General features: G+C 49.2%; 1 protein-coding gene across 5 annotated transcripts in view; it reads left to right on the top strand.

Annotated features, from left to right (window-relative positions):
* The window catches only part of Mapk4 (mitogen-activated protein kinase 4), a 119114-nt gene extending 100109 nt beyond the window's left edge, over window positions 1-19005 (top strand). For all 5 annotated transcript variants that reach the window (XM_070029144.1, XM_070029145.1, XM_070029147.1 and 2 more), the window contains 4 exons: window positions 7543-7687; window positions 9819-9980; window positions 13302-13503; window positions 16138-19005. In XM_070029144.1, coding sequence (XP_069885245.1) covers window positions 7543-7687; window positions 9819-9980; window positions 13302-13503; window positions 16138-16837 — 1209 coding nt within the window. In that variant the 3' untranslated portion in view covers window positions 16838-19005. The remainder of the gene's footprint in view (window positions 1-7542; window positions 7688-9818; window positions 9981-13301; window positions 13504-16137) is intronic.
* Window positions 19006-22517: the final 3512 nt, after the last annotated feature.

The following is a 22517-nucleotide window of genomic DNA, read 5'->3' as shown; positions in this document are numbered from 1 at the left end:
TGTGATCTTGTCTATCAACTGTAACAGGATTCAGAGCTCATGATGGATTCAGGAAGGTGAGGGCTGGGGCTTTTATCTGTGCCTGAGAGCTTTAGTCGAATTAGGAGATGGCCACATTTCAACAGAGTGCTTTTTAAAAAGCAGCCCAACTCCATCACTCCCTGGTCCTGCTGTTTAAGAGGAAGGGGAATCACATTATGCTAAGTGAAGCAAGCCAGACACAAAGGGATAAGTCCAATGTGACTCCATTTAGTGGAGGGCCAGAGTGTAGCCAAGACTCAAGAGGCAGGAAGAAGGATGGTCGTGGGCTAGGAGAGGGAAAAAGAGCAGGAATTGGCATTTACAAGGGACAGAGTTGATTTTATAGGATTAACAGCATCCTGGTGATGGATGGTGGCGATGGTGGACGGCATTGTGAGTGTACTTAATATCGCCAAATGGTACACGTAAAAACAATAAAGGCCAGGTGCAGGGAATCATGCCTATAATCCTAGATGCTTTAGATCACAGTTTGAGGCCAGCTGGGGCAAAAGGAAGTTTGTGAGACGCCATCTCAACCAATGGCTGGGCACAGTGTCACATGCCTATGTATCTGATGACAGAAGAGCACAAGTAGGAGGATTGCAGGTGAGGCTGAGCATAAAGCAAGCCCTACCTTGAAGATAACTAGTGCAAAAAAGAAGCTGGAGGTGTGGCTCACGTGGTAGAGTGCATGCCTAGCAAGCAGAAGGCCCTGAGTTCAAATCTCAATAATTTCCTCCCCCCCAAAAAACATATGAAGATGGTAGCTGGACACCAGTGACTCAATTAATCCTAGCTACTTAGGAGGCTGAGATGTCCCAGGGTAGCCCAGACAGATGTCCTAAGGAGTCCATCTCACTAGAAGTCAGGTGTGGTAGCACATAACTGTCACCCCAATCACAGTGGGCAACAAAAATTAGGAGGATCACAGTCCTGCAATCTTGCCTGGGCAGGAAGCAAGACCCTATCTTAAAAATAATAATGAGGGGCTGGGAAGGTGGCTCAGTGGTAGAGTGCTTGCCTTGCATGCATGAGGCCCTGGGTTTAATTCCTCAGCACCACATAAGCAGAAAAAGCTGGAAGTGGTGCTGTGGCTCAAGTGGTAGAGCGCTAGCCTTGAGCTGAAGAGCTGAGTGACAGCACCCAGGCCCAGAGTTCAGGCCCCAAGACCGACAAAATAATGATGATGATGATAATAATAATAATAATTATTATTATTATAATGAGCACATAAGGACAGAGTCTGGAGGCCTGCCTAGCAAGCATGAGGCCCCAGTACTGCACATACTCACTCACACACACACACACACACACACACACACACACAAGGATCTGCAGGAGTACAAGAATGTGCATGGGCTTTTGATTCAATGGCCAGGAATGAGGTGGTGAACTGCAGTGGCAAGACCTCTTGAAGGCTGGAGTTGGGGAGGGTGGCCTGGGAAAAGAGGGCCAGCAGATCGGCATCTAGACCCTGTTGGAAGTTCATGACAGGTCTGTGCAACTGATTTAGTGAAACTATTTCTTTGCCTTTGCCTATTTTAACTGCATACATAGGCTGTGCCAGCTGATGTACCAACAATTCTAGTGTGAGCTGAGCATTTAAGATTGTGTTTTTGTCCTTTCATTGGAGATTCCCTGCTATGTGCTTTTATGAAAATGAATTTAACAGACTGAATTTGGAGTGCGCAATAAGAAGGCTATTTGGCCGGGCTGTTATTTCTTTTCAGAAAGGTTTTTCAGGTACCTCAAATGTATATTGGTACAAATAAGAGTTATATTTTCGGAGAGAGAGAAGATCATGGAATAGAGGACCATATATTTCTGCTTAAACTGGACCTCTGGGAAGGTGATCTTGTTTTAAATGGTCTTTAGAGAAGTGTCTGTGATATCAGGAGTTAACCTTCCTGATTGGTCCATCTGCTGCTGCCTGCCTGGCCTGTCAGCAAGGCTCCTCATAAATTCTTAGGCAAGCAGCATATTAAAGTTTGCCAGTGGCCTTGCAGGCTCAAGACTGACCCCACAAAAGGCAGCCTGTCAGAATTAAAAAAATTGAATCTGCAATTAATCAATCAAGGTCCCCATCTTCAAGTTGGAGAAGCCATGCGTAGCACATGTATATATACTAGGAACATGGTATTGGCACATGTCCCTGTGGGGCTGACTATTCTGTGCTTGGACCACTGCCTGCCTGGGGAGCTAGTCCCTACCTCAGAGAGCTCTGGAGGTCTCTCCTATGTGGGGGTAGTAGAACCCCTTATTTAGATCAAAGCCTGGGGTTCCATCCCAGACATGCCACTTAGAGCCTGTGTGAGCATGGATATGTTGCTTACCTTCTCTGTGCCTCAATTTCCTTCCTGTAACCTCAAGAGGTTGGTGTGAGGACCAACTGAGCTGATCTACCTACAGCAGTGAGAACAGGAGTCTGCGTGGCTCGGTATTCATTGGCCCGTGCTAATTGCATTGCAGACTTCTGCCACACATGTTGGCTTTCTTCCTCCCCAAGCCTCAGAGACAAGCATAACCAGTCCCGTAGATGACAGCCTTGGACCTGTCTGACAGCAGCTCTCCTGCACATCCCTCTGGTAGTCCCAGGTTCCCTCCCCCCCACCTGCCTTTGTGCAGAGCCTGTGATTTTCAGGAGGTCTCCAGGGAGCCTAGGCCCCATAAGAATCACAGTATCCATGCCACAGTCCCCCCGTGGGTGGGTGGGTAGATGGATGGATACATGGATGGAAGGATGGATGGATGGATGGATGGATGGATGGATGGATGGATACACTGATGGATGGATGGATGGATGGATGGATGGATGGATGGATGGATGGATGGATGGATGGTGACTTGTCCACAGCCTGGTTGCTCCCAGATCACACAGGGAAGCCTGTGTATATGCCTACTCTTATGAGAAGCCCATGCCTTGAGGTCTTCCCAAGGCCTTCTCAGAGAAGTTGGTCCCCAGATGTCCAGGCAGCTGTATCCTTGAGGGAAGGGAGACTCTAGCTAGGTGTTGGGGACGAGGAGGCCCCAGCACAGACTAGAGTCTGCAGCTGCCTGTCTCTGCCAACACCCCTCCTCCTGATAAAACCAGCAGGACTCTCACCCGGGGGCTACGCCCACACTGTGATCCCTGCACCCCTATCCTAGGGCCACCAACCTCATGGAAGCCTTACCCCTCTGGTGATTTCACCGTGGGAGAAGGCACGCGTGCATGTCTCCCAGGACTGCCTTCAGGATGGAGATATGAGAACCAGTGGATTTGAACAATGCGCATGCGCACAGCTCTTCCCTTGCTTTGGCTGTCGGACACCCATGGGGACCACTGACTTTCAGAACAAAGGGTATTCCATAGATCTAGATGTCTCTGTCTTCTGAGCACATTCTGAGTCTTCTCACTCTCTCCCACTCGCTCCCAGCACCCCCCATATGTAAGCTGCTCCCCCCACATGGACAATGGCTCTATCCCTCAAGAGCAGCTCACGCTTGGCCTCAGGGCTCCTTCATTGGCCTCCACACACCTAGAGTGTTGCTCTGCCTCGCTGTCCCCTCTCCTTCAACTGAACTTAGAGTGTCATCGCAGGAGGCCCCACTGTGTGTGTGAGCTCAGGGCCACTTCCCAGCGATGGGACCTGAAATAGGTTCTACCAACTCTAGGGAGAACTTTCAGTCTTCCTGAATGAATTCCTGGAACAGGCCAGAACAGGGCCCAGGCATCAAGGATAGCCATGGTGATCACCTTTTGCTATTAGCTTCTCATCTCTTTAATCAGACAAGATAGTGTTTGAAGAAAGAGATATGTTAGGGCTGGGAAGGTGGCTCAGTGGTAGAGTGCTTGCCTTGCATGCATGAGGCTCTGGGTTCTATTCCTCAGCACCACATAAGCAGAAAAAGCCAGAAATGGCACTATGGCTCGAGTGGTAGAGCGCTAGCCTTGAGCTGAAGAGCTGAGGGACAGCGCCCAGGCCCAGAGTTCAGGCCCCATGACCGGCCAAAACAAACAAACACATAGACTAACACAGGTTGAGATCTTAGGACACATTCCAGAAACTTCTGGTTGGGAAGACGAGGCTGTTAGAATCTCCCACACTCCATCTAGGAAACAGGGACCATGATAAACATTGATTTGAAAGAAGGGGTGGAAATAACCCTTCAACCTTGCCCAACCCTGCCTGTCTACCTTCTCCCCTTCCTACACACGTTCAGAGCAACCGCTGAGGGAGATCTTCTTCTTGGAGAATGCTGCCCCGTTTATATTCCTCATGTGAGAGATTAGAAGGCACACTGTCATTACAGGTCATTGTTTCTTGACCAGCTTTCCAACTCTCAGACACAAGTGGGCAGGCTATGGGCAGTGGAGACTTGGAGGGGGCAAGTCTAACCAGTGTCTACCCACCCAGAAATGGAGTCGAGCCTGCTGGAGTGACTTTGGTCCAAGCCATTCTAAATCCTCTGGCAGGCAGTTGGGCTTGGGAACTGGCTTCCTGCTCCCTCTGCAAAGGGAATGTGCAGACTTTCATTACATCTTCTCCCAAGATCTGGGGGGCAACTACTGCTAGGTTATCTCCCCAACCCCTTTGAAGTCTTCAAAAGCACAGCTTCTCATGGGGTTCATGCCACTGGAAAGGAGCAGCAAAAGTGGTGTGATAGAATCAATAGCTGCAGAAGGCCCCAGTGGTCCCATGGAAAGATCTAGAAAGAAAACTGTCCTCCATCCCCAGGGGTACTTCTTGAACCCTTCTCAGCAGTAGTTACCATGGAATGGGATGCCGAGGGACAAGAGACACTTAGAAGGAACAACCCTAGCACTGTCTGTTGCACGCTGAGCAGAGGTTGTGGAGAATTGCCTAGGTGTGGTTTCATGTCTTCTGGGAGCCTCACATGATAGTCTAGAGCAAGCTGCTGCCTTCAGACACCTGCATCAAGGCGGTACCTGCCCTGCCCGGGAGAGTCAGAGCTCACCCCTGAGCTGGAGCTGCAGGCAGGGCAGAACGGCTATTGGAGGATTTGTGAGCCCTGCTGAAGGAATTGAGCCTGGAAATTAAAATGTTTTCCTTTCCTAGAAAGTTCTGCTTTCCACCCCATCTACTCAACTGAGACTTTTCTTTTAGATTCAGATTGCTAAGAAGGGGGAGGGGGCAGCACAGAGTTTCTCCCCCCAAGACCCTCAGGTCTCCTCTCAGCTGCTTGCTGGTCTCCCTCATCCCACCGTCCACTCTCAGACCCATGGATGGAGCCTCTGGCTTAGTCTCATCTTTCTTCCCAGGGCTTAGCCGAAGACACTCCAACATCCCAGACTTTCCTCTGCCCTGTGGCTTCCAAAACATGTCCACAAATCTGCTTTGCATCCTGTAGCCCATGGAAACATCCAGTAGCAGACACAAATTCACAGGTTCTTGGTTTTTATTGATAGGCAAGCCAGGAAGGAACTTCCTTAGCTCATATCTCATCCTGGTCCATAATGCTGGCCCAAGAAGCAGCCTGTCAAGTGAATAAACACCCTTCAGGACAGGTGTTTCCCTCACTTTTCTCCAGTCCTAGATTCTACAGACTCACTAGAACACTCCATTCCAGAAAAACTATTCATAGCTTTAGTCTTCCCCTGGCTAGCTCACTCTCTAACTGGAAAAAAACAATAGGCCAAGCCATTCTATTTATAACCCACACACCCAGAAGTGATCTGCAGACAGTTTGGCTTGTCTCTATAGTTTTTAGAATCACATTTAGATTCCTAACCAACGACTCTATGCACACACGAGTGAGTTGCATTGCTCTAAATGAAGGAATTCAGATTCAAAAGGCTATATTTAGATGGCATTCTGTACAGGGTCAAATGGGGGGACAGGTCAGGCATGGTGGTACACTACTGCAATCTCAGTACTCAGGAGGCCAAGGTAGGAAAATGTCAACTTTGAGACCAGCTTAGGAAGACAAAATAAATGGAGACAGAAAAGAGTAGGGCTGGAAGGGTCCAGAAAGGAATTGTTAGATATGATAGAACTACAAAATATTGAGATTATGATGGTGGTAAGTGCTAGCTTGAGCCCAAAGAGGCTCAGGGACAGTGCCCAGGTCTTGAGTTCAAGCCCCAGGCCTGGCAAAAAAAATTGCTATAATCATTATATTAGCTAACCCATTTTGAAACAAGATAAAACATGAACAACTATCAAGTTATGTAACCTTCCCAACCACCTGTGAGAGTAGAAGGCCAAATGTATGAAAGATGAGGACCTGAGTTTAAACCCCAGTACTACACACACACACACGTGTGTGTGTGTGTGTGTGTGTGTGTGTGTGTGTGTGTGTGTGTATCATACCACAAGTATCTGTTTCTTCCTTCCTTCTGCCAGTCTAAAGTTCTGAAGAAATATGGGCTGCAGAACAGAGGGATACTGGCATAATTTGGGGCCCTGTGAAGGTTTCGATGTTTAATAAGTCTTTGCTCAACAAATTAAGAGATTTTAAATCAGTAGATCACAAGCTCATGGGCACTTGATCTTCCTAATTTTTCATCTGCTTTGACCTGGATCTGTGATCTTCTGCATCAATCAAAGGAAAATTCAGATGTGAAACCGGAAATTACAACAGCAAAAGACAAGACCATCCCATAATCCCCATTAGCTTCCTGACTCTACCTCACCATCACCCCAAACGGCTCTATGCTCTCCTTGTAAGGAAACTATTCAGGGACTACAAGTGTATATCTCTCAGGCTTCATTGTTGGGTCAGCTTTCTGAACTGCATAGAAGACAATTCCTGCGTTACTTTGAGTGTATTTTCCTATCTATGCCAAAATGTCTTCACCACATTCAATAGGAATGAATTCCTTCCCAGAGCACAGATCGTTAGACAGTGGCCAAACCCAGCTATGTCCCCTGACACAACATTATGTGAGAGCCTCGAGGATCCCTGGGCCAACAGAAGATGTGACCACCCTGTCACTCGAGGCTACTTCCATGTGCCATTTGTCTGTGTCTATTATGAAGTCAGCCTTTCCTAGTGTCATGGAGGCCTGGCATGTGGACTTTGTAACAGCATCAATTCTGATCACCTGCACGAAAGTAACTGGCACCATTTCAAATAGATGTCTATTTCTGAGCTTCAACTACTGGAGAAATGGGATTTCAGTTCTCATCATGACTCTGTGGATGGTGATAATGAACTTGAGCATGGTTCCTGTTTATGTATGCATCACACTCAGTGTGAGCATAGTTGTTATGCTTAGTTATACCATTTGGGGTGGGAAATCTTTTTTCTATCCTAATTATTGATATCTAGGATCCCCTTCTACAAAGAAGCATCACAGGACCTCTTGAGTTTCCCCCACTCAAGCCCTTGAGCTCCATAAACCTAGTTCAGTCATCCTAAATTAGACCTGTGTTCACTCTAGTCCCTTAATGGTCAACAGGAAAAGAACAAGAATGATTGGGACTCTGTCTCTTTGGGAGGGAGTATTGCAAGAAGCATTTGTAGGAAGGTATCTGCAAATAGTTAATCCATAGAACATGGCCTTTTGTTTTCCAGGGTTATCTGTCAGAGGGGTTGGTGACAAAGTGGTACCGCTCTCCACGACTGCTCCTGTCCCCCAACAATTACACAAAAGCCATTGACATGTGGGCGGCCGGCTGCATCCTGGCAGAGATGCTCACTGGGCGAATGCTCTTTGCTGGTAAGTTGCTAACTGTACCACCTGCTTGCTCTTCTGGTGTGGAGGGCTGAGCACAAAACACGTGCTAATCCCTACACATGCCAACCTTTTGCTGAAATGACTTCTTTGGCTTTTGTGTTACTTCTCAGAAGCATATAATTTCGGCCAGAAATGCTGTAAAAATTAGCATAAGCCTTTTGAACACAGAAACTTTTTCAATGAAGTAGCCACTTTGCTATGGTATGGATGTTTGTATCCCCCCAAATCATATTAGGGAACCCTAACTCTAACTCCAATCTAGGAATATTAAGTGATTGGACTTTAGGGACATGATTTGATTATGAGGGCACTGTCCTCATCAATAGGATTACACTTGTTAGGTACTTAGGAAACTGAACTCTGAGGATCACAGTTCCAAAGCTAGCCTGATCAGGTAAGTTCATGAAACTCTTATCTTCATATAACCACCCAAAAGTTAGAAGTGGAGGTGTAGCTCAAATAGTAGAACAGCAGCCTTGAACAAAAAACTCAGGCAGAGTTCAAACTCCAGTACTGGTGTGTGCGCGCACACACACACACACACACACACACACACACACACACACACAGAGTCCCTCATCCCTTCCGCCATGTGAGGATTCAGCAAGAAGGCACTGCCTATGAGGAACGAGCCATACATGGAATCCACTGGTGCTTTGACCTTGGATTTCTCAGCCTCTGGAACTGAAAGGAATAAATATTTGTTATTTATAAGCCACCTTGTCTATGGTATTTTTGTTATAGCAGCTTCAATGGTCGAAGACCCACTTACATTCTAACACCTTGAGATTGACGGCCGAAAATTGCCATCTTACATTTTGACTCTCTCCATCTCCCCCTCCTTCTCCCCCTCCCCTTTTCCCTCTTCCCTCCTTCCCCTCCCCCACCTCTTTCTTCTCTCCTTTCTCTCTTCTCCTCTCTCTCTGTCCTGTAGCCACACCACTTTCCTAATCCATCATGATTTTTCACTCACCTTGTCACAAAAATCCTTCCCCTGCTTAGAGAGACCAAAAGGACCGCATTAGGGTGGACTGTGGTGCTATAGGCACTTGCTTGATGAGCAGGCCACAGCATTTGAATGGATGTTGTATCACATGGGACATTACGGAGGACAGAGGAGAGCTCAACTTGGGGTAGCAGCTCCTGGAAGCCTTAGATCCCATAGGAGCATGGGGTGGGGAGGACCCTCTGCAGGTGAATGGCTCTGGAGGAGGCTTCACAGGAAGGAAAGGCGTGGCTGAGGGTTTAACCTCGCGGAGTTGAGTGGAAAGGCTACTTGGGCTAAGAAGAGGAACACAAGTAAGGATGGTCTGGCAATCAGGGATGGTACAGGGAGACAGCTCTGGCCAGTACAAGCAATGGCAGAACACTAATGCTATTTGGTCCCATGGTTGCCTGGAAGATGAGTTGAGTTACCAAGACACACAGCTCCTTAGGGACACAGACATGAAGTGTTGCCCATTCCCATACCTAGCACAGTGCTTGGTATGAAGCAGATACTCAGTATATCATTACTGAACAAATGAGCGCATGAATGAATGAATGAGTGGATAGATAAATGAATGAATGCTAGGCTTCATCCTTTCCCACCACCCTTCTCCCACAGACCTGGCTGACTTTCCTCCTTCATCACAAGGCAGCAAGTTTATAGTAATCCCAAATCTCATGTGTTATTCCTGATTTTTTTCCCCTTCTGAGCATTTTCTGAGTTGAACCTCCCCTTTGCAAACTTCAGGGGAAGGCTCATTCCCAGCCTTACATAGAGAGCATGCGAAGAGGCATATGGGAAGGAGCATCTGGAGAGCTTTGCCCATCTCCTTAGCCCTGGCTGACTCAAGCCACGTGAGACTGGCCTGTTCCAGAAGCACAGAAAGCCAGGGGAGTGGCCGGGGCTTGGAGACAACTAGATTCAACCCCTTCTTTCTAAGTCAAGCCTCAGAGGCAGTAGTCACATAGAGTTAATAACAGAATGAAAACAACGCAAGGCTCCTGGATCCCCAGCCCAGGGCTGTCTTATGGTGCCCTCTCCGCAGCCAGCTAGAGAGACTCTGGGACTTCTATAGATACAACCAGGAGGGTGGCAAACTTAACCGTGCAACATTTGCTTCCCCAGGGGCTCACGAGCTGGAACAGATGCAACTCATCCTGGAGACCATCCCTGTGATCCGGGAAGAAGACAAGAATGAGCTGCTCAGAGTGATGCCCTCATTCATCAACAGCACCTGGGAGGTGAAGCGGCCTCTGCGCAAGCTGCTCCCAGAAGTGAATGGGGAAGGTACCCCAGCCTGACCGCCCAGCCAGCTTCCCAGGAGGCCGAGCTGTGGCTTTGTCTGTGGGGCAGGGGGCAGTGTATGGTCCTTGGATATTGACCTCAAATCTCACCCTCAAGAGTGACTTTTCCCTAGCTATAAACCATCTTGTCAGTACTTAGAAAGTTTCAGGTTTTTGAGAGTGCAGATTTCAGATTTTCACATTAGGATTCTTAACCACTAAAGACCATACAAATACATGTGAAGAGTCATGTTGTAAGCATTTTGGATCTGGATGTTTGACCTGTACTGTGTGTGTGTGTGTGTGTGTGTGTGTGTGTGTGTGTGTGTGTGTGTGTGTGTGCCTGCATGTGTGCATGTGCATGTAAATGTGCACATGCACACAGGTGCACATGTGAGCCAGGACAGGTGCACTGTGAGCCTAGGTGCTGTCCCTTAGCCTTTTCAACTCATCCACTCTCAGCTTTTTGCTGGCTAATTGGAGATAAGAATCTCATGGTCTTTTCTGACCAGGCTGGCTTTGAACTGAGATCCTCACATTTGCCTCTCGGTATATTTCCAAGCTGGGCTGCTTAGGGGTACTGGCAACTAGAGTGAGCCCCATGAACCTTTGAGTACACAGCTGGGCAGACTGTGTGGCCTCTTCCAAGCTTGTGAGTCCTCAGATGTACATCAGAGAGGATGGAGCTAAGGGCCACCAATGGACAGGTGGGTTTGTGGCTCTATTTCTCACTGATTGCTTGGTAAGGTGAGATGCCAACAGAACACTAGTTCAAGTTGAAGGGTGAAGGGTGAAGCTACTTGGCTTGGGTCAGCTCCAGGAATCGAGTCTAGATGCAGCCACTGGGCATTAGCAGTCCCCAGTACAGGTGCAGCACAAGATAGGCAAACCCCAGCACTGCACTGAGGATATCAAGCTTGTAAATCTACCAAAAGGGGCCAATCTGATGAAGAAACCTCATCTACCAAACAGGCAGCAGGGGTGCTCGGGATGGGGCAGGGGTCTTGCCTACCTGCCTACTCAATCTCCAGATATATATGCTCCTGAGAATCCTTCCAGAATACCTGGGCTCTAAGGAGCCATTTGAGGCCCTCTGGGCCAGAGGACAATGATAAGATTACATAGAAGTTTCATTCTATGGGCAATGTCTTACATTATCTAGAGAGACAGTAGCTTCCCTGAGACCCAGGCTGTCAGAAGGCCAGCCATCTTCCAATGCATGGGTAGCCACTTCTTGTGGGAGCCAGTGGCGGGAGGGCCGGGGGAGCAGTACAGACTCCTTCCTGTAGGTCACATTTAAAGTGGAATATACACATCATCTCTCCTCATCCCATTGGGCACAGTTATACAGACCCCACCACTGCAGGAGAGGATGGGAGAAAGCAGACCAGTAGAGTACTAGGAGCAGGTGACTTTGGGGACACACCACTACCTAGAAACAGGAGGCAATCATGGGAAAGAGGGGATGCACTAATTCAGGAACCAACAAGGAGGGAAGAACTGGGTCCGAGGGTGAGAGTTATAGGGAGAAATCCAGTATTGATGGAAAGAAAGGTTTTTCTATGTCTTAGGCTTCTCAGGAGTGCTGGACTGCAGTAGAGGAATGAGGAGAATCTCAGCTGCCTTCCAGCTTTTGGCTGGTTAATTGGTGATAAGAGTATCATAGGTTTGTCTATCTGGGCTGACTTTGAACCATGATCCTCACATCTCAGCCTCCTGAGTAGCTAGGGTTACAGGCATTGAGCCATCAGCCCCTGCCTTTTTGATGTTTTTTTTTTTAAAGTAGGGATGACAGTAAAGATGGTAGCACCAATGTTTAAGACTTTAACTCTCTTACCCATCCAAAAGGTCCTGTGTAATATGTGGGGAAGAAAGAAAGGCCAGAAGCTCAAAGAATAAGATTTTCCCAGTCCTGGAGCTAGGTACTGCCCTTGCATGCCTGATTCTTCTAGGCCTGAGAAATTGTGAAGTAAACCCTCTTCCAGATCTGCAGCCTCAGATTTCAAAATCCCCCTGAGCACCAGCAGTGATCTCAGCCTCTGCTACTTATCTAATCTTTCAGCCTGGGGCACCAGTCCTCCTGAGGTGCCTATGACCTTCTGAAGCCATTGATTTCCTGAATCATTGATGACTTGCCCTGCAAAGAGATCCGAGGCTGGTATAAGGGGATAGGTTAGCATTGCAGGCTGGGGCCCACTTGGGAGCCCTGGGTGGGTGTCCTGGGCTTTGAGATCAGCTTCATTTCTCCCTTGCCATGTGAGCTAGAACATGAGCCACCAAGTCATGGTTTAAGTGGAGACTCCAGCAGCTCAAGAACCAGGATGTACCCTGCTATGACTTAGGTCAGAGATCACAAGACAGAGAAGCCTCCTGGGGGCAGGAGGAAAATCTGTGACCCATGTTCAGCCAGCACAACCTTGACACTGCTAGGTTGCAGCCTAGCACCGCAGGAAGCTTCCACCTGGGCCACTCAATGTTGTTTTTGTTTTTTACCTTTGTAGTGCTTCTACTTGCTCCGCAAGCAAATGTGAGCCACACCACCAGTCTTTTGGCTTTTCATTTATTTCTCAGAGAAAGCTCCAATAGGCCTGGGCTAGCTTTGTCCAGACTATCAGCAAATCTTGATCCTCCTGTCTCCATCTCTGCCTCCTGAATAGCTGGAAGTTTGATTAGGTCCAACTGTGTGTCAAACTTCTAGCAACAACAGAAGACAGAAAGAGCTCTGGCCTCAGACAGATCCTATCTTCCCCCACCCCCTCTAGCTTTACATTTATCACCACGGCTTCCTCCTGCCAGCTCCTCTGCCCCACCCCAGTAGCCCTCAACCCCTATCAAAGGGTGTAGGATGTGAAGGGCCCCACTTTCCCACCCCTCAAAGGTGCCGCCTGTAAGCTTTGTCCCATGCCACCTCCAGGGGACATCCACTCATTGAAACTGGGCCTGGCATCACAGGAGTACCCTGCTTGTTAGTGGACCTGACACTGATTTCTCTCCCACTGTACCACTGCTTCTCAAAAGCTCCCCACCACAGGAACTAGCCATCTGCTAGGCAGACTCTAGCCTGCACCTCCTCTCACCAGCCTTGGGGCCTTGAATAAATCATAATATCCTTCTCCATCTCTCATTCCTCTCCTCCTGCTGTCAGGAGGGCAGCATTGTCTCCTCTTTGTCACCAAACTGTAGTGAGGAGCCCAAGAAGAACATGGCTATGAACTTTTTAAGGAACACAAAAGCACCAGTGCCAGGCAAAGTCACTAGGGTAAGAAGTCTTCTTAGCATGGCACAGGCCACAGGTGACCTTTGTATCTGGCTTTGCTCCTCACAGCCATCGACTTCCTGGAGAAGATCTTGACCTTTAACCCCATGGACCGCCTGACAGCTGAGATGGGGCTGCAGCACCCCTACATGAGCCCATATTCGTGCCCTGAGGATGAGCCCACATCACAACATCCCTTCCGAATCGAGGATGAGATCGACGACATTGTGTTGATGGCTGCCAACCAGAGCCAGCTCTCCAACTGGGACAGGTGGGGTTCCAGGGACCGTCTGCCCATTTTCATTTTGCATTGATTCTCCATCAGCTTTCTCTGTCCCTCAAGTGGGGGACAGACTTTCTCCTGTCCCCAGACACTCCTTCAGGTCTGTGTGGGTGCACCAGGGAACTTGCACTGCGCAGCACAAGCACTCAGCTCTCCTCAGCACCCCAAGCCTACAGAACATGAGGTTTAGTGAATACAACGGGCCAGCATTAGTAAATACCCACTTCTAGGAGCTCACTTCTAAACAGGCTGAAATTTTGCCCTTGATAAAGTCTCCTAGAGCAATGCAGGACAAGAAAACGATGCAGATTTTATCATTCCAAACCACATTCTCCTCTATCTCATCATTAACACCTCCTGAAAGTGACCAGAAGGGAACTAAAGCCCAGAGGTTAAGAGACTGGCCTCATGTCACACATTGAATAGGCCACCTATTGTGGGGACCTCTCCAATCAAAATCCATGACAGATACCACGGGTAATTATAGGAGTCTTTCCTGGACATAGCCTCTTGATTTATTTATTTATTTATTTTTGGTCAGTCATGGGGCTTGATCTCTGGGCCTGAGCATGTTCCTCAGCTCTTCAGCTCAAGGCTAGCACTCTACCACTACCTACAGTACCATTTCTGGTTTTCTGGTGGTTTATTGGAGATAAGAGTTTCACGGACTTTCCTGCCCGGGCTGGCTTTGAACCGTGATCCTCAGATCTCAGCCTCCTGAGTAGCTAGGATTACAGGCGTGAGCCACCGGCGCTGGGCAGCCTCTTGATTTTTAACACTTAACAAGGGTCCCTGGAAACCACCAATGAATGAGTGTTAAGTAGAAGACACGTTTTTAGTTGATTTCTGCCTCGTTACATAGTGATCTCATAGATCCAATCTGCTCTTAGCCATCAGCTAATTCTCGGAGGAAGTGCTGGCCGGCCCCTGGCTGCTCCATTTAGAAATAGCAGTAGAGGGCTGGCTGAGCCTCTACCCCTCCAGAGAGCCAAGCTGGGAGCCCCGCTGCCCTGGGAATGTGACAACTAGTTACATAAGTGACAGATGAGCAATTTCTCCTTTTTAGTCATTTGACAGATGATGGGTTTCAGATTGAGGAGATGCCGAGGGAGGACCAGGACAACGTTGCTATTTTGGGGGCAGGTTTGCTGGCTTGTTGTGGTCGTCGTCGATTGTTGTTGTCAAGTGTTGCCAGCAAATAGAGATTAATGAAGACTCTTCCACCACCCCCACGCTGGGCCCGCCCAAGTGTGATCCCTCCTCTCACAGCCCCTCCCGCTCCACTCCACAGAATTTGGGGCCCCTGGGCATGGGCTTGTGTGGTTCATCCTGTTCATCTCATGGCTGTGGCCTACGGCTGGTGCCAGGGGACACTGTCTCAGGATTCCCTTGGTCACTGTCCATCAACCCTGACTGTCACTGAACCTGCTTCAGGTTCCTGCATGAAGGACATGGTACTTGCATGAAGGACAAAGGCCATGCTGCTGTGGGCACCACTTTATCTCCAGCCATGCTAGTGTCTAGAAAGCCAGGGAAGCAACCCAAGTGTGCTGCAAGAACAATGGATGATACATGTGTCAGCCACAGGCTGTGTCTTCACTATTTCTTCCTCCTAGCAAAGTCTGCAGGAGAGTGTAGTGCTGGGCTCTGAGAGCCACTGCTACCCTGCTAGTGCCTCTGGGAGACAGGAAGCCCTGAGGCCTCCTTCTGTCTTTCTCGCTGCATTCTGGGAGCAGCTGACCGGGGACTGCTGCCTTCTCTGTGCTTCCTACCTCCCCTGTCCACTTCAGCTCCACACACGGCACCTGGCACAAGGAAGGAGCCCAAGCCCAGCTGCCGCCGGCCTGCCTGCCCAGCTGCCCTTGGTTTGTTCTTGGCTGGCTGACTTCACTCTCCGTGGCTGCAGGACAGTTGGCTGGGGGCGGAATCCAAGGATCTTTGGCCTTCCCAGATGGCGTCTGGGACGGGTCTGCAGGCCCTGCCTGCTCTACCTCAGTGTGCCAGGCTCGCCAAGGCTCCACATCTGGTGCAGGACACCAGGTGCACTAGGGCACAGGTTCTCGGCCCTATACCTCAGACCTCACCCTGAATCAGAACTGGGGGGAGCGGGCAGACAGGCCTGGTCCCTGGTACGTGTAATTCTCCCTGTGACTAGAAGCTGAGCCAGGGTTGAGCGCACGTATATCTGCCTTGCCACTCAGGGAGCAGCCACGATGTTAGATGTGCAGAATCCCCAGCCTCCCCCCCCCACACACACAGCTGTCCCCTGATCATCTTAACCACATCCCAGGGTGGTCTTGCAGCGTCCATCAAAGAGCGAGGAGCCGACTTAGGTTGGATCCACCAGAACAGTCCCTGAGGGCCAAGAATCTTTTTTGCTTGTTCGTTCTGAAGCATATGTCTAAGGATAGCTGTAGGGTCTCAAATGGCTGCCAAAGAATTCCGGGATTAAGGTGACCAATCGGAGCCCCCAGCTGGGTTCTGAGGCTCAGCCACGCGCCTCCTTGCAGCCCGCAGGGGTGGGAAGCGGGAGGAATCTGGGGGCCGAGGAGACTTGGCTGCGATGGTCCTGGAGGCACGCAGTCTGGGTTTCCCACAACCCCTCCTTTGCTCCTTTGGCAGGTACCCCGTGAGCCTGTCCTCGGACCTGGAGTGGCGGCCGGATCGGTGCCAGGACGCCAGCGAGGTGCAGCGGGACCCGCGCGCGGGCTCGGCGCCACTGGCCGAGGACGTGCAGGTGGACCCGCGCAAGGACTCGCAGAGCAGCTCGGAGCGCTTCCTGGAGCAGTCGCACTCGTCCATGGAGCGGGCCTTCGAGGCGGACTACGGGCGCTCCTGTGACTACAAAGTGGGGTCCCCGTCCTACCTGGACAAGCTGCTGTGGCGGGACAACAAGCCGCACCACTACTCGGAGCCCAAGCTCATCCTGGACCTGTCTCATTGGAAGCAGGCGGCCGGGGCGCCCCCCACAGCGGCCGCCGTGGCCCCAGATGCGGGGTCCCCCGAGGACGAGCCGGCCAGCCTCTTTCTGGAGATTGCTCAGTGGGTCAAGAGCACTCAAGGTCGCCCCGAGCGCGTCAGCCCGACCCGGGACAGCCCCGAGCATCGCCTGTCTGCCTCGCCCCCCGGCCGCCCAGCCCCGGTGGATGGGGGTGCCAGCCCCCAGTTCGACCTGGACGTGTTTATCTCGCGCGCCCTGAAGTTGTGCACCAAACCCGAGGACCTGCCCGATAATAAACTGGGCGACCTCAATGGCGCGTGCATCACCGAGCACCCTGGCGACCTCGTGCAGACAGAAGCTTTCTCTAAAGAAAGGTGGTGAGCGCAGAGGGGGGTGCTCTGGGCACTTCTAACGAGGGGGGACATCCCCAGAAAGCCGGGCCTGGACACAGGAGTCAGTCCCCCTGGGAACCTCCACCACCTTCTGCCCTCTCCCCCTCATCCCCCCCCCCCAGCCCCTCTCTGCTGCCTCGGGGTGAGCAGAACCTGTGAAGGATCCGAGGAGCGAGAGAAATGTCCATTTCTTAAACTGCCTTAATAACTAGCCTTTAACCTCTGGGAACGGGGGGTGGGACAGAGCCTGGTTGGGGGGTGGTCACAGGCCCCCGGGAAAGGGAAGACATGCATTTTCTTAGTGGCCCTCCACAGAGCAGGGGTCTTAGAGTCTGTGGCCCCTGCCTGCTGTGGCAAGGTACAGGAGCAGCTTCCAAGCAGAGCTCTGAAGCCATTTGGCCCACGGAGCCTCCAGGACAGCTGAAGGACACGGGCCCAGAGAAGGAGTGACTTGCCTGCGATTCCACACATCCATCCCAGGAGTAGCGTCAGGCTTAAGCTTTGAATCCCAGTCTCCCGGCCTCCCGGCCAGTGTCTATACACATTAGGGTGTCTTCCTCTGCTGGGATCACTGGCTTTTTGGTCAAAAAGTGTGGTCAGGAATGATACGTCTCTCCCCTTTCCACTGCCATCCGGCCCACACCATGGTTCTTTTCTTTAGAGCAATGCTTGTATTCTGAGATTGGAGAGTGAATAGGTTACATTCTCCTAATCTCCAAGCATATTTCACCTGCAACTTCCTGTATCAGCCTCATCCCTGCAAGCTCTGAAGAAATCTTTGTTGCAGAGCAGAGCAGAGCAGTTTGGGGTACGTGGGTTATCAGTCATTCTCTCAGGCGTGCATGAACACCCCTCTCTAGCACACCCTATGCACTTTCCTGACACGCGTGAAGACACAGCCCTTGTTTTTCAGTGGATGTTGAATACGGGTGAGTTTGAAGACAGCAATTCTAAGAATCTCTCCGGTCTACCCCAGTCCCTGACCACTATAAACACACACACATACACACACACACACACACACACACACACACACACACATCCCCTCCAAGCCTACCTCGGGACCGAATGTTCTCGGCACAGATTGCTCATTTGGAAGAAAGCAATGTGGTGCCTGCCATAGACCAAATGTGTTAGAAGGGAAGGTTTCACCTCAGACCATCCTCTTTCATTAATACTGACTTTGGTTTTGAGCATACATTTAGCCTTGACTAAGAGCAGGCTCTAACCAAGTGTTGGAGCTGGGCACCGGTGGCTCAAGCCTCTAATCCTAACTACTCAGGAGGCTGAGATCTGAGGATCACAGTTCAAAAACAGCTTAGGCAGGAAAGTCTGTGAGACTTTTATCTCCAATTAACCACCAAAAGAGCCAGACGTGGCACTATGGCTCAAAGTGGTAGACTGCTATAGCCTTGAGCAAAAGAGCTCAGGGATAGCACTCAGGCCCAGAGTTCAAGCCCTACAATGGAGAAAAGAAAAGTGTTGGATAGCTAGCAAGCTTGGGATAAGAAACCCAGAAAGGTAGGAAGAACGGGTGCCGACTTCAGGGGTCAGACATCACCATGGAGACCCCATGCCAGAGAAAGCGATGGTGTCCCTCTCAGCTTAGGCTGAGTTTGGAGCCTGCAGGCCTTCTGCAAAAGCATGAGGTAGACACAGACAACCCCCAGTCTAGACCCTGAACACTACCATTTCTGCCACTAGTGTCCATGCCCTCCCACAATACCCCAAAAATACCCACAAAAAGTCTGACCGATCTGTAGGGAGAGGATGCCCCAGGGTTGGGCTTGGGCTGTGTTCACGCTCTTCTCAGCACCTTAAATTTAATCAACAAACTATGATTTGTACACTGAGAACTGCAACCGGTTAGAAACATATTTAAAAACAGAATTAATCATGCTGAGCAGTTTTTAAGTGGGAAATATGTACATATGAAATGTTTAGGGTTTTTTTTTTTAACATACCACTCCTCATGTGCCATTTTGTCTGCAGAGGGCAGCTTGTTGGGTAAAGGAGCAGCTGCTGACCTTGAGTCAGAGTTCATATATAATTGTTATTACAGAGGAATTGTTATAACTACTTATGTTTCAAAAATATATTAAACATTAATGAACTTGATCAGGACAAGCCAAATAAACTTTATTGGAATAGATTGAATATATATGATGGGTTTTCTTGTTGTGGTGGTGGTTGTGGTTGTGGTACTGCAGCTTGAATTTATGGTCTGGCCACTGTCCCTGAGCTTCTTTTGCACTAGCCTTACCACTTGAGCTATATCTCCATTTCTGGCTTTTTGGTAGCTAATTGAAGATAAGAGTCTCACAGATTTTTCCTGCCCAGGCTGGCTTCAAACCACAATCCTCCAGATTATAGGCATGAGCCACATTATATATTGCCATCTTTCTTTGTTTTTTGTTTTATTCAGACATGGAGCTTGAGCTCTAGGCCTGGGCACTTTCCCTCAGCTCTTCAGTTCAAGGAGAGTGCTCTACCACTTGAGCCACAGCACCACTTTCAGTTTCCTGGTAGTTAATTGGAGAAAGAGTCTCATAGACTTTCCTGCCCAGGCTGGCTTTGAACTGTGATCCTCAGATCTCAGCCTCCTGAGTAGCTAGGATTACAGGCGTAAGCCACCTGTACCTGGCTCTTACCATCTTTGTTTGTGTCTTAGCTTATGCTGTGGTTGATTTGTTGGAGCCAAGCTATGCTTTCCCCTGTAGAGGTTATTCAAGGAGAGGAGAATGTAGACAAGAGGATGAAAAGGGAAATGCCTTTATTTGTTAGAATTATCTTTGACAACATGGCAACCCTCCTCTTTGATCTGAGGGGAGATTGATTATACCAGACATTAAATCAGACATCAGTTGGGATGGTCAGAACAAACCAAAGGAAAGCTCCAAAGCTGTTGCTCTGTTGATCTAGAAAGTTATGTACGAAGAAGAAAGAGGTCAGATGACTCCACCTTTATAGTATGAGTCATAGCACACAGGTATCAGCTTGCCAAACAGCATTTTCTCTCCTCCAGACCAAATATCTGGAAGAAACTTAGCTCAGTTAATACCTGTCCACATCACACTTCTGCCTCTCTTGTTAATCAACATAAATATTGACTTCATTTTGAAGACTGAAACCCAGAGCAATGTAGTTATTTCCCCAAAGCTACACAGTTATTGGCAGACTTGGAATTAAAACACCCTTTTCTGCATCAAATTTATCTCATGGAGTCTTACCTGCAGTACAGATGCTGGGATCGATATGGGAGGAAACATCTGCTCTGATCATGGGAGAAGAGGGAACACAAAGGTCAGGAGCCAGCCCAGCAAAGACCTCATGCTCCATTCACTTTTGTCTGGAACCCTGGGTCTTTGCCTGGAGCCCTGGAGCTGACCTTAGAAATGGCATTCTGCCTCTCCAGACTGCTTCTTCTCACTCGGGAACTGATCTGAGTCATGAGCAAAGAAATAAGGAAGGGAGAGGGCATGGCTCATTTGATTTCCTGCAAATAAATAAATCCTAAGGTAAAGATTCACATGCAAGGGAAGGAAGGACAGACTCAGGAAAACACCAAAAGAGGAAATGACAGAGAACCAAGAAGCCATCGAAACTGTTATGGTCATTCTGTGGGGGCTGTGGAGGTAGAGAAGGATATATGAACCTAGTCTTTTCTCCAATCAGTCTTTGGTTAATGAGTGTTTCCCTAGGATTTCTGCCCCAGAACTTTTAGCCATTTTGCAGCAGAAAGGACTCCAGTGACTAGAAAGTGGACACAGGTGCAGGTAGGCAGAAGCTAGCTTACCATACACCGAAAGGTGAGATAGATATTGGCAAAGCACCCACCACTACAGGTGTCAGCAGATTTGATGTGAATGGGGTCCAGATCCCAGGAAGAGATCACACACTTAACATTGCAATATTCTCCCTGTCCTGCCATGAGTTTTCTTAAACCTTCCTAGTTCTTCCTCCTTGCAGGAATAAGAATTGATCAAAGGGCAGGTAACCTTGCAGTAAGTTCAGGTGAGAGGAGTTGGAGGTGCTTTGTGTGTATATGACACGTGGCTTCCCTTTTCAAATCTCCTAACCCTCCCAAGTTCTCCATCAGTCTCCTGACCAAGACCCAACCACTCAACTCTAGGATTAGCAGTCCCAGCCCCTTCTGAGAAGTATTGGTGTCTAACCAAAGGGGGCGGGGGGTTCTTTGCATCTGAGCCTGCTAGTTGTCCTGAGCTGAAGTAAAATGACTGTACGTTCTTCCTAGATTTGGGGGCTATGTTGATACTTGCGATAAGATTTTTTTGCCTCATTAAATTACATTAAGAACTTCACTAATACCACTGAAAACCCTTCCTGATCTCGACAGTTGTGAGCTTGGAGTTCATGTTTACCTAGAGTTGACTGTTTTTCTTGCTCTGAACAATCTCCAGTAACTGGTAAACAAACCTTATAGCATCCAGACACAAATCATGACATTACAGCAGGGTTCTAAGTATAATCTGTGGTCAGGAAACCAAACACCACCCATCAGGGAGCTGGCCTGTAGCAGAAGTCTCTCTCTGTGCTCAGTCAGGAGGCTCCACTACACTCCACTTCATCAGAAGGGATTAGCTATTTCCTCTTTGAAACGAGAAAGAGCCATCTCCCTGTTGGCATGGTACCAGCCTCAAAGTCCCTGCAGAAGGATTATCTGAGTCCTTAAGCTAACCTCTCCCAGTCAGTCTGGCTAAGGCTTAGTTGAAGCTGACCCATGTGGAGCAAGGAGGCTCTATGATAGAGAAAGGGGGGGGGTGTGGATGACGCAAGTTTGTGGCTATGAACAGAACCTTGTCTTCAACAATCACATCATCCTCTGTCTCCCAGAACTGCTGACAAAAATAACGGGTGCATCTCCTCCACTTTAATTCAAAACTCATGCTAGGCTAGAGCCTGCAATGATTGACAGATAAAGAGACAGAATGCTGTGACCCATGCTGTAAATTTGTTCACTCCATTGCTGTGGTGGCCAAATATAGACATGAGAGTTTGAGCATTGTTTTTGTTTCCTGGGTTGGCTTTTCTCAAATTGCTCCCTGAAATGGAGATTCCTGGGCAAGTGATTTACAGAGGAAACGATCTCAAGAAACATTCTACCCCCTGGTGTAGGGAGCAGGTAGGGCCAGGGAAGAATGTTCCAAAAGCATGTTCTCTGGGCAAGAAACAACCTCTACCTTGACCCCTGAGAACTTTGCAGCCTGAAAGACACCATAGATCTTGGCCTAGCCAGCCACTTGCTATTGGCTGGAGGACCAGGAAAGACAGAAACCCTTCAGTTAAGGGCAATTCTGGGGGCATTAGTGAGTCATTTGGTTGCCCAAGCCCATAGCAGCTGGTCAGTGGACCAGCTAAAGGGACCTGCATAGGAGACTACACTGCAAAATCTCTAAGATATAAGAACAAGAACTTCAAAGTTCCCCCAGGGAACTCTCCAAGGTCCAGTTGTAGGTCTTCATTGATTACCAGTTGGTAACATTTTAAGTTTCTTCTCTATCACTGCTCCTCCATCCCAGAACCTCAGCCAAGTGACTGTGTGGAAGGGGAAGTGAGGGAGAGCGGCGGGGGGGGGGGGGGTCCCAAGACTCCCTTTGGGCTTCATGATTTACAAGGACTGGTAGGACTCAGAGAGGCTAGAACGCCCT

The sequence above is a fragment of the Dipodomys merriami genome, unplaced genomic scaffold (assembly GCF_024711535.1).
Source record: "Dipodomys merriami isolate MVZ:Mamm:240054 unplaced genomic scaffold, mDipMer1.0.p SCAF_2, whole genome shotgun sequence".
In the NCBI taxonomy this organism is placed as follows: Eukaryota; Metazoa; Chordata; class Mammalia; order Rodentia; family Heteromyidae; genus Dipodomys; species Dipodomys merriami.
The sequence above is the reverse complement of the archived record's forward strand: the minus strand, read 5'-3'. Positions and strand labels throughout refer to the sequence as shown.